This window comes from Echinops telfairi, unplaced genomic scaffold (assembly GCF_000313985.2).
Source record: "Echinops telfairi isolate 266 unplaced genomic scaffold, ASM31398v2 ScPeMD7_7469;HRSCAF=8507_1, whole genome shotgun sequence".
NCBI classification, from domain to species: Eukaryota; Metazoa; Chordata; class Mammalia; order Afrosoricida; family Tenrecidae; genus Echinops; species Echinops telfairi.
In genome coordinates, this window is record NW_022111373.1 from 70,165,575 (window position 1) to 70,178,584 (window position 13,010).

The 13,010-nt window shown below is 40.3% G+C and overlaps 1 protein-coding gene across 1 annotated transcript in view; it reads right to left on the reverse strand.

Moving 5' to 3' along the window:
• The window catches only part of MSH3 (mutS homolog 3), a 198,399-nt gene that overhangs the window by 97,472 nt on the left and 87,917 nt on the right, over nucleotides 1-13,010 (reverse strand). Inside the window, 2 exon segments of the mRNA XM_045285208.1 lie at nucleotides 6,859-6,968; nucleotides 11,147-11,231. Coding sequence (XP_045141143.1) covers nucleotides 6,859-6,968; nucleotides 11,147-11,231 — 195 coding nt within the window.

Below are 13,010 nucleotides of genomic sequence, written 5' to 3' on the forward strand. Positions count from 1 at the left end.
ATAAGAGCTGTAAGAACTCCCAATAAAATGATTTTTTTTAAGCAAAAAAAAAAAAGGCACTCTCTGAGGAATAAGGTGTCCCTGACCCGAGTCAGGTGGTCTTGTATGTTCAATCGCTTTCTCATGTGCATGAAAGCTGGACAACGAATGAAAACGATTGACGAAGAACTAACACTTTTGACGTAGGAAGTTGATAGGAATAGCAACTATACCATGGCGTGCTGGAAGAATGAACAAATCGTGTTGGAAGAAGTACAACAAGAATCGTCCTTAGAAGAGTGTATGACAAGGCTTCTCTCCTGTGCTTTGGACACATTATGAGGAAGGACCAGGCTGGGGAGCTCGGTAAAGAAGAGGGTGAGCAAAAAAGGGGAAGCACCTTTTGAGAAGGATCGGCACAGCGTCTGCAACACTGAGCTTAAGGATTCCAACGATGGAGGAGGATGAAACCAATGTGATGGGACCTAACGACAACAAAAACCGCACTGGTAACGAAGCAGTAATAAAAGTACCATTGCACACCCCAAGCCAAACCCCTGCTGCCACCTAACTGGCTCCAACCCATAGCAAATCTGTATGAAAGCCCTGGAGGGGAGAAGTAGATTGCCACATTTGTCTCCAGTAGAGCAGTGCATGGGGCCAAACGGCCAACTCTTTAGCTCAGCAGCCAGCCAGGCATCCTATTATTCCAAGAAGGCCCATAATACCTACAATAGATCCTACAACACTGTATGTTCTAGAAGGAGCCAAATCACTCTGCAATTAATTCAAAGGTCAGCAGTTCGAAACCATGAGGCCACTCCACAGAAGAAAGAGAAGGCAGGTTGTTTCTGTAAAGGTTAAAGCCTCAGAACCTCCGGGGACAGTTCTGTTCTATTGGGTCATTAGAAGTTGGAAATGATTCAAAAGCAATATGTAGGCTTTTCGGTTTTGTTGGTTTGTTCAGCTTCATATTACAAAGAAAAGGAGACATGAGTCATTTCATTACACGTGGTTAAAAAAACAATGGCCATAAGGTTCTTGGGATGACAGATGTTCTTCTTTAACACCAGAGAACCAAGGACTAAATGTGGGTGTCACTGGAGTCCTTGACACTTTGAGGTGAACTGGGTGAGGACGCTTACATCAGTTGTGAGTGGTTGTCACTTATAAACGGCATGTGACTAATAGCTACTACCATTTTAAGAAATGTTCTTAACAATGAACTCTGTATCTCTTCATAACTATTTGTGGAAATGCCTCAATAACTCAAATGTAAGGTTATTTAGAAAGAAAAAAAAGCTAAAATATTAACTACAGGAGTGTGGTAGTTACAGAATTTCATGTTACATTGATAAATAAGTGTAGGGGTGGAGTCTAGCTTCTCAATCAGGTCACAGCCCCCTTGTAGGCATGGCCTTCTCTTGAGGATGCTGGGAACTTCCTCTTTCTCTCTGGCGTGTCACACACTCTCTCTCTGCTTTACCTTCCTATTGCGAACCGCGCCGCTGAGACCAGCCAGAGCCTTGTAATGCTTCTACCACCAGTGGATCCACAAGACTCTGCACCCACTGGCCTGTGATCTTCCTACACTGTCCATCATTGCATGTGGCTGCGTTGAGTCTCAAGAGGGACATATATCAGATTTATGGGCTTGATTTGAACTGGGTTGGGATGTTGTCTTGATATCCAATTACTCCTTGATATCAAGCTCTTTCTTACACATATGAATGCCCCTGGATTTGTTTCTCTTTTCAGCCCAGCCCAACACTATGCTACTATGCTGGCATCCACAAATATCAACCGTATTACAGATCATGAAATAAACATTCTATGTTATAAATAAGACTATATTTTAAAGAATTATTCTGAATATTTACATTATTATGAATTTTAAATAATCCAACAGGTTTTAAGAATTTAACCCTCCTCTTCTAAGGAAGCAACGTTTGTCAAATAAACCATAATTCACTCTGTTTAGAATAGTAAAAGGAATAATTTTTTTAAGCTACCATCCATGACTAGGCCAGACACTTGCATCTTTGAAAATAAAACATGAGCAAAATTTCTGTTTCTGTGATGGTGGGAAGAGGTACTTTCAGATCACCCCTCCTACTGATAACAATTTAAAAATCAGAAGAAACATATAATCATGGTCCTGAAAGCATCAAGGGACTAACAAAACAGTATGTAATGAAAATACCAAAACCCCAAAATAGCCAAGAACCATGAAATTAATCCAGCTGTAAGACCATTTTACCCTGAGACAATGTACCAGTTAGAAACTGCTGCAAAAAACATAGCAGAAAACTTGCAGTCTTGGTTAGCCTCATTTGGATGGGAAAGAAGGGAGAAAACAAAATCCTCAAGCACTGAATGTAAATTAAGGTCATTCTGATCTGGTAGAAGCTCACAAAACCCATCTCTGAAAAAAATATCTTCATCCTAGGCTCCACATCATTCTGCAAATTCCCAAGTAGTATGAACAGTACACAGAGATAACCAAGCACAAAAATAAACCAGAGGAGCAAGAACGAACTGAAACAGACACACCAGAAGAACACAAAATGATATCACACACACACACAACCCAAAATAGGTCACAAAAGGAAGGAAAACAAATACAGAACAGGTGGGGAATTTAGAAAGCAACAATTAAGTTATGTAACTTTCATTATTTTGACAAGTGTTCTTCTTTCTTGTTCTCTGGCTATTTGTAAGACTTTTATATCTAATTCAACATATTGTAGTTTTACTATGATTTAGCCAAAGGTGGATTTCTGTTGGCTTTTAAGTATGCTTTCAAAATCTCAGTGTTCACATTTTTTGTGAATTATGAAAAGTCCTGTCCTTTAATAAAGTCTCTGTTTCTTCCCATTCTAATTTTCTTCTGAAAATCTGATGAGAATTATGTCTGACCACGTTAACCATATATTTGTCTTTCAATCTCATATCTTGGGTCACATTACCTCTTTGTACTACATTTTAGGTGATTTCTTCAGATACACATTTTAGTAAGTCTAATTCTTTATTGGCACCTGCACTGATTCTAAAAGTTGTTCAAGGTTCTTTTTAAGATTAAGCCTTCTGGGCTCAAGCAGCAGACGGTGGAGTGAGGATGGCTCAGGACCAGGCAGTGCTTTCTTCTGTTGGACAAAGGGTTGCTGTGGGTCGGAACGGACTCAACAGCACCTAACAACAACGGCGATGACCCTTCTGATACTGTGCTGTTGCTCTGTGCTCACGTACTTCACGCTCTTGCATTTCTCTTTACTTGGTAGTGTGATACTTATCTCATTCTTCTCAGGGCTATCAAGTTTGTTATGAGGCACACAGTTGAATGTCTTGGCATAGTCAATAAAACACAAGGAAACATCTTTATGGTATTCTGGCTTTAGGCCCAGATCCATCTGACATCAGCAATGATATCCCTTGTTCCACATCCTCTTCTGAATCCAGCCTGAACCTCTGGTAGTTCCCTGTCAATGTACTGCTGCAACCATTGTTGGATGATCTTCAGCAAAATTTTATTTGTATGTGATATTAATGATGTTATTCTGTAATTGAGCATTCTGTTGAGCCACATTTCTTTGAAATGGGCAGAAATATAGATGTCTTCCAGTCAGTTGGCCATGCGGCTGTCTTCCAAATTTGCTGGCATAGATTAGTAAATGCTTCCAGTGCTTCATCAGCTTGTTAAAACATTTTGATTGGTATTCCATCAATTCCTGGAGCCTTGCTTTTTTTTGGCTAATGATTTCAGTGCAGCTTGAACTTCTTCCTTCAGTAAATAGCAAACCTTTAACTGACTGATTTCACCAAACGGCAAGAACAGAGGTCAATGTCTTCATTGTTAACCAAAATAATTTACCCGCTAGAACAGTGGTTCTCAATCTGTGGGTTGTGACCCCTTTGGGGTTGCGATCTGTGGGTTGTGACCCTTTCACAGGGGTTGCCCAATCCATAACAGTAGCAAAATTATAGTTATGAAGTAGCAACAAAAATAATTTTACGGTTGGGGTCACCACAACATGAGGAACTGTATTAAAGGGTCACGGCATTAGGAAGGTTGAGAACCACTACATTAGAAGGAGAAGAAAAACTGATTTCTCAGACTTTATAGTTCATAGTCTGTTGTTTCATGGTGACTCATACAAACAGTTTTAGTCTAAGAAATCACTATCTCAATGAAGGGAATTCTTTGATCCTACTCTGTTTTATGTATTCAAATGGAAACCGTTCCTAAAGCAGAGACAGCTAGCAGGTGTAGGCCTGGAGCTGCTGAAGATAATGATGAAAAAGAGAAGCCATGGCCACAGACGAGGTTCTAAGTCATGTCGAAAGTAACAGAAGCCCAAAGGAAAGAAGCCTGGGTGATATTAACATTTAAGTTAAACACAATAAAAGAAGTACAAATGATGGAAACCCACCATTTCTTGTTGTTAAATATTCTTTAATATACAATATTTTTTATTTCTTTTCCTCTCAATATTTACAAGCTGATTCTACATTGTTGGACTTTTTTCAAAGCCAGTAAGTACTTATGGTGTCTACATAAAATATTGACAAGACTATAACAACTTAAAGAAGAATGGGAAAAATCAAAAATTGAATTCAATATAATTTATTTAATTTTAAAGGGCCTTAGGAACAATGGATTACCAAGAGCCCTGGTGGTGACTGCAGTCACTGGACTGCAATCTGCAAGGTCAGCAGTTTGAAACCCCCAGCCACTCCTCAGGAGAAAGACGGGGTTTTCTACTCCCATAAAAAGTTACAGTCTCAGAAACCCACAGATGGGTCACTATGAGTCGGCATCAACTTGATGGCAGTAAGAGGAGCAATGGCTTAGCAATGTAACATCAACTGATAAAAAGAAGCCCCCGAGTTACAAATTAAAGTGTCTTCTTTCCTACAGTTAGCAGAATGTATAATAAAGACGATTGAAGAATAACTGATGCACTCGGTGTTGGTAAAGATGTTCAAATATACCATGGACTTCCAACAAAATAAACAGATCTGTCTTAGAAGAAATAACAGCCAGAATGCTCCTCAGAGGTGAGAATGGCGAGACTATCTTAGGTTCTCTAGACAAGTCCTAGAGAAACGTTTGCGGGTCATCAAAGAGAAGACCTTCAGTGAGCTGAACTGACACAGTAGCTTCAACACTGGCATCACACAAAGCAAGAGAGATGACGGGGCTGCAAGAACAAGCACTACTTCATTCTAATGTATGCATGGTCGCTGTGGGTTAGAACCTAATCATGGCATCTCACAGCCACAGCAACACACAGCAAAGCACACTCTATTTATTTAGGGCAATATGGTTTTAGGAAAGCAAAGGTTAATCTCAGCTACATGAGGTCACCAAACCAGCAAATAAGTATTGGGTAGACATCATTTGTACTATCCAAAAAGTCACTCATGATTTTGCACCAGAGAGTCATTGTGTAGAACAAAAGGTAGGAGAGATGAAAAAAATCCTCTGAAAGTTGAAACACAATTTAAAGATTTCCCCAGGTGCTCGCTTATGCAAATGACGACCAACTAAAAGAATAATTCATTTTCTGAAATACATTCTATGTCTGCTGCAATCAGGCTCATTCTTGGGAAAAGGGAAAAACTCTCAGAACTCTAGCCGTGGTATCCTCCAATACATCGTGAAATTTCCCCCAACTTAAACCTGTGTCTCAATAAATCATGGATACCTTGAGGGATATAAGTGCTTAGGAGGCTGGCCTACCTTTAATTTTACAATTGTGAGCTGAAATATAATTTGCAGATTAAATACACAAACTGTAATTCATTTTCACGTGACATTGATTAAGAGCAACGGCTGTACAACTGATTGATGGAACTGACATCAATAGACAGTATACCTGAAAAAAAGTTGCATTTCCAAATGTGGTATGCAAGGGGGTTTCCAAAAGTTTGCAGAAAACTGGAATGTAAAGATAGTGGAATATTTCTGTGGACTTTTTGAAGGCCACCCCCCCCCCACCCCAGTATATTTTTACAACAAAAGAAAGCAGATTTTGACGTCACTGAGATCACCTAGACATAAGCAAGCATCTCATAGGATTTGTTTTCTTGGTGTGGAGGGTCAGGCCATAGTTTTAAGGGATCCCCATCAACTGGTCTAATACAGTCTCCTAGTGCTTCTGTTGACCTCCTGATCTGTATGGTAGTGCCAGGGATCTTAAAAGCTAGCAGGTCACCCATGGTACAAGAGATTTCCATTTACTTTGAGGCCAAAGAAGAAAATAGAGAGTCTGGAATTGGAAGAAGGACATAGATTACTGTTTGGTTACTTCCAGGGACAACTGTGTCCTTTGTCATGAGACCAAAAGAAGTCGATGGTGCCCAACCACCAGTACTGTTCATTGTGAATCAAGATTCTACAGAAGAATTCTTATCAATATGGGGAGGAATACAGAAAGAAAAAAAACTTAAACAATCAGTGAAAATCAGATTTTTCAGGAGCCTCTGAAGTTAGATGAACCACCAAAACTATGCCCCAGAGATAATCTTTAAACTTTAAACCAAAGCAATCCCCCTGAAGGTTTCCTTGAACCAAGCAATAGCTTACCATAATAATGATGTCTACCAGGAGCATTGTGCTCATGTAAAAGATTATCTAAGTGAAATCAAATTGACAACTAGGAAGGTTACATGGGACATTGATGGAGCAGTGAGCTAAGTCAAAGGTGATGAAACATTCTGAAGAAGGATGGTGAGAATTTGTGTACAACTTGAAGAATATAATCAATGTCAATGAGTTCTACATGGAAAAATGGTTAAAACTGTGCCTGGCTATGTGTATTTTCACACACACAGACAAAACTAATTTTAAAAGGGGGGAAAAAGTAATTATTTTACCTTAATTTAAGGAGTGGCTGGGTCACCCATTTCTTCAATTTGCGCCTCCCAAATGATGTTTTTGTATGGTCTAAAACCCAAAATAAACTTCCATGAGTTTTCTTATTAGTCTAGAAAGATCAGAAAATAAGTTTCATTAATTTGTACCCAAATATTTACTTGTCCATGTATCCTGATTATTCCATATACCCAAATTTAAATGTATTAAAAATATCTAGAATACACTGTGGCTGATAAGAATTGTTCAATTAATCTATAAGGAATGAATGAATACAAATTTACACAAAACACAGAAAAGAAGGAGCCTGTGAAGAGTTCCGTTAACAAAGAATAAATTATTCAGAAACCTTGTTCTCAGCATCATGAAAATGTGTGATTGTATATTTTCCTGTGCTGAGAAGTACACTGTGATAAAGATAATTTAATCTTTCTGTGGTAATTCAAGATAATTTAATCTTTCCAAATCTCAGAGCTATCATTTTAAAGACTGAAGCTGCGAGAGGTACTGAGATAAAGGTGAACCACATGGAGCTCAAGAAATGTACCCTGGAAGCATTTCATTTTAGATTATTATTAAATGCCTAGTAAAAGTTACTTAACTATGCTTATGAACTATTTTTTTTTAATTATAATTAAGTAGAAATGTTTATTTTACTCAAACGTTCCTTATATTAAGGAGACCTGGTGGCACTATGGGATAAATACTGGGCTGCTGACCTCAAGATTGGTGATTCAAACCCACCAGTCACTCCCCAGGAGAAAGAGCAGGCTGGCTGCTTCCATAGAGATCTACAATATCAGCAGTTCTACCGTGTCCTCGGGGTCATTGTGAGCTGCAATTGACTAGATGGCATTGGGTGGATGCTTTTTATTACAGAACGTCTAGTGATAGCCTTAAATCTTATTTTGAAACACAAAATAGCTGTTTCCATCCATGTTGGGATTGTTTTGTACTTTCTTTCCCTCAAATAAATGAGCAGGTACTTACAGAAACCCTCTATGCGCATAGTACTGTGATGGGCAAAGGTATGTTAAGATATACTCCTTCATTGGACCTCTGCTCGAGTACTCCCTCAACACAAGAACACTTTGTTCTAATAACCCGTCATTCCGTGATGTTCACCTTCCTGACAAGATTGTTGAAAACAAAAGGGTGCATAAACAAATGAGGTGAAGAAAGCTGATGGTGCCTAGCTATCAAAAGATATAGCGCCTGGGGTCTTAAAGGCTTGAAAATAAACAAGCAGCCATCTAGCTGAGAAGCAACAAAGCCCACATGTACGAAGCACCCCAGCTTGTGTGATCATGAGGTGCCAATGGGATCAGGTATCAGGCATCAAAAACCCAGGAAAAAAAATCATATCCATGTGAATGAGGGGGAGTATGGAGTGGAGACCCAAAGCCCATCTGTAGATAACTGGACGTCCCCTGTCAGAAGGGCCACAAGGAAGAGACAAGCCAGTCATGGTGCAGGAAAGGACCGAGGAAACATACAACTTTCCTCTGCTCTTTAATGCTTCTTCACCACCACCACCACCCACTATCATGACCCCAATTCTACCTGACAAATCCGGCTAGACCAGAGCATGTACACAGGTACAGATAAGAGCTGGAAACACAGGGAATCCCGGACAGATAAACCCCTCAGGACCAATCATGAGAGTAGCAATACCAGGAGGGGAAGGGGAAGGTGGGGGAGAAAGGAGGAACTGAGCACAAAGATCTACCTAAAACCCACTCCCAGAAGGACGGACAACAGAAAAGTAGGTGAAGGCAGACATCGGTCAGTGTAAGACATGAAAAATGATCATAATTTATAAAACATTAAGGGCTCGTGGGGGGGAGGGGGAGGTGGAAGTGAGCTGATACCAAGGGCTCAAGTAGAAAGAAAATGTTTTGAAAATGATGATGGCAACATGTACAAATGCGCTTGACAAAATGGATGGCTGTATGGATTGTGATAAGAGCTGTACAAGCCCCCGAAAAAATGATTTAAGAAAGATAAGTCCTTGGTCTTAGGGGACATTCACGCTTGTGATAAAAAAACTCATAATCAGAAGGAAACACCAGCTGGAAGGAATCAGCTATCAAACAGGTGGCAGAAGCTGCCAGAGCTCAAAGCAGAGCACACACAGAAGCTAATCTGGTCACAGAAGTTCCTGTGAGGATACACAGACAGAAGCAATTGATGACAGCAGACAACCAGCAGTGGCACCATGTGTGCTTGGGGCAAACACCCAATTGGCCTGATGGAGCAAAGGGCTCCAAGCAAAACCAAATCCAGTACCATATACGACAGTGGTTCTCAAGCTTCCTAATGCCATGACCCTTTAATACAGTTCCTCATGTTGTGGTGACTCCCAACCATAACATTATTTTCATGGCTACATCATAACTGTAATTTTGCTACTGTTATGAATCAGGAGAGCCCTGTGAAAGGGTCATTCGATCCATGGGTTGAGAACCGCTGATGTAGGCAATTCTAACTCACACCGATGTTATAGATTAGAATAGAACTGGGCCATGGAGTTGCCCTGGCTATAAATCTTTATGGAAGCAGACAGCCATCTCTTTTCCCTGGGGAGCAACTGGTGGGTTCAGGTTAGCAGTCCAGTGCCTGGCTACTGCTGCACGAGGGTTCCTGGGGGAAAGAGACTGGGGGAGATGAAATCATTTCTCAACCATCTGCCATCATTAGAGAAGCAAGCTCTGACAAGAGAAGGGAGAGAGGTGCTGGTAACTCATGTGCTCACATCCATGCCATGTCCTGATACAGCTTTACTTTCCCTGGAACCCATGTCCCTCCCCATCAATCTTGTCCATTGCTTCACAGAAAGGGAGGCCAATGCCAAGGTGCAAAGACAAACAGATGATGCTAATTCCCAGCTTAGGTTTCTACCAAGGCTTCCAATCAGTTCATTCTAGTTCAACTTTACTGCTGAGAATTTATATGTCCACCCTTGATACCCTGGCTCCTGGACTACATGTATGTATGAATCACCTGAACATCCTCATGTAGAAGAATTGTCTGGGGATCTTGTTAACACAGAGATTCTGATTCAGGATTTATGGAGTGGCAAGGCATTTTCATAACAGAGAGCCAAGCAGGAATGAACCAGTTTGAAGCCCTGGCTTTTGCAAGAGTCCAATTCCTGATGATGGAAGGAATTTCAAGGGGTATTTTGATGGTAGGTGATTCTGCCTTAGAAATTCTCATGTATTTACAGTGACTCTACTATAATAAGATTTGAACAGGGAGGAATGTCCTGAAAGTCTACAAGGGCAGGGCTGTGCTTTTCAATTCTGACAGTGAGCTCTTCTTCATGTAGCTCCACTATCTGTTTCCTACCCCAGGAATGTGCACAGCCTTGATGAGAGAGACCTGCAGGAAAGATTCTCAGTATCTGGGTGAAGGAATGACGGCACACAATTGTTAACTGAATGAGTGTAAGTCTCACTGAAGTCTACAAGGGTGAACTGGAAGAGAAAGACAGGAAGTGAGGAAAAGCAGTTACTGATCAATAGATCTAGAAGTCAGGGGGCTACATTCGGCACTGGCTTTAATCCATGGCAGTAACAGATGTCTGGAGAGCTGTAACACTTTCAATTTTATGGAGCTCAAATGATGACTTAATCAAATGATTCAGAACTGTTTTTTATTCCTATGGCTTTATATTACATTAATTTTACAATGTATTTCACATTGGCAAGGGGTAATTTAATCCACAAAAGCATTACTTTTTCATATCTCCATGATCTTCTAAATTCACCAATAAAGATCAGATAAATGATGATAAAAGTCAGGGAAGTGAAGCACCAAGCATTTTAAGTCATAAATTGTGTATCATGGTAACTTATTTTACATGCTGGATCTTGAAACAAGACTGTAGACTATTTCAACTAGTCAAAGGTTTGCTGGAGCCATTATAATCCAAAATTAATCAAACAGACCAAAAACCAAAAACCTCACTGCATTTTAATTCTCGGAGATGATGTCTTTCTAGAGAAACAGGTATTGAAACCCCAGTTTCCTGTCCTGCAGTCCTTCCTTGGGTGATATAGAAACTGTCAGAAAGGCAGCTCTACAGCTCGCAAAGGAGTCTTTCCGCCTGTTGGAGTCTACAAAGCTCTCCAGACACTGTTATCAAGTACAAAAGAGACGGCAGGCAGAGCATCAGCTGAAGACAACGGGCATCGTTATTTTCATCAACACTAAAGAAGGAACTACTACCTCCCTCCATTATTTTCAGAAACAAGTTGAAAAAACTAGCACTTTGGTTTGCCTGACCTGATTCTGCAGGATTTCCAGATTCTGTAATGTTGCTCCATTAATTGTCATAAATTCCACCTCACTTGACAACCGTTTAAAATTCCTGCAAAAGAGTAAAACACAATCATCATGATGTAAGCCCAGAGAGAAATATAAAAAGATAATCTAGGCACACGAAACATTCCCATAACATGGTGTCAGACGCTAGCTCTGTAATAGAAAATCAAACTCAAAGGTACAAAAGGAAAATGCATCAGGACACTGACTTCCACTCACGCTAGGGCTGGGCCTTGGAAACATTCATGGGGAGATGCTCCACCCCAAGAAAGAGGATGAGGAAGGGAAGTAACCAGAGAACCAACACTTGAAAAGCATTCGCAGGAAGAGCACCAAGCACAGTCTGTAATCATCGGCATAGCTTGTGATGCATCTTTAGGAAAAATTTATATCAAGGTACTTAAAACTGTGCTCTTTCTTTGGCATGACTTAATCTTGATATGCGCCTTCAAAAATCTATTCAGCAACCTGATATGTGCAGCAAATGTTCACTCTATAATTAACCACACGCATTAAGGTGTTTAGTAAAGCATAAACCTAAAAAAAAAAAAAGTAGCAGAAATTATATTGTTGAGCTAGACATAAAGTTCAGTGCTTTGCAGCAAGCCCGGCAAGTTAAAGTGCAGAGACTAATAAACTTGCTCACAATTCCAATTCTGACCTTACCATCTTCTTGTTAAACAGTGGGTCACTCAATTCCCTTTATCAGCTAGTTCTTAGACATACCTGTCAAAAGCACTGACAGGAGCGGTGGCTCATTTTTAAAGTAAGAAGCGTTATGGCAGGTTGCTACGTTATTAGAAGGAAATCATGAGGGTTTGGGTTACAACTCTAACCACAAATTCTCATGGTTGCTACATGTTAAAAGTAAAATCCAGTTTCCCAATAAACAAACACGCTACCTAGAATCTACATTGAAAAAAACGAATCCACTGCCATCCTCAGGTCGATTCCAACTCAAATTGACTCTATATATGATTTTCAAGCCAGTTTATCTTTACCAGAGCAGGAGGCCTCACCTTTCTCCTGAGGAGTGGCTGGTGGGTTTGAACTTTCAATCTTGATGTTAGCAGCCCAACTCCTAGCCCCCAGCACCCTCTGAACCCCTTTTCTGGAATCTACATAAAACCAAGCTCACCGACACTGAGTAAATCCTGACTCATAGGAACACTACAGGACAGGATAGAAGTGCCCCTTTGAGTTTTCGAGACTATAAATCTTTACAGGAATAGAAAGCCTCATCTTTCTCCCAAGGAGGGCTTGGTGGTTTTGAACTGCTGGCCATGACGTTAGCAGCCCAACATGTAATCCACTGCACCACCATGATTCCTGGAATCTAGAATCCAAAAGGCCTAAAATCAGAGCCAAATGAACTAGTGTTAACGAGAGATATTTCTATATTTAGAAGATGGTTCGTAATTAAGGCCCTTGAGCCCTGGAATAGAGAAATAATTGCTATTTATTGAGAATGTTGCCTAGTAATGGTTTAGCAGCTAGCAGTTAGTTGATATAGGTTTAGCTGCTGTTATAGGCAGCCAAACGATGCTATAACTTGTTCATAATTTTCAGGGACTAGAACAGAGTGGTAGCAGGTGTGTGTGATCCATTCTATCATTCTTATAACACTGTTTGCTTTGAACTATAGTAAATTTCATTCTTCTCCACTTCTTAGGTGCCCTGGTGACCCAGTGGTTAAGTAGCTGGCTGCTAGCCCAAAGCATGGTAGTTCAAAGTCATCCACTGCTCCACAGGAGAAAGACATGCCAACCTTCCTTCTAAAAATGTAGAACCTCATATATGAGGTTGGGGAAATAGACCTATGTGC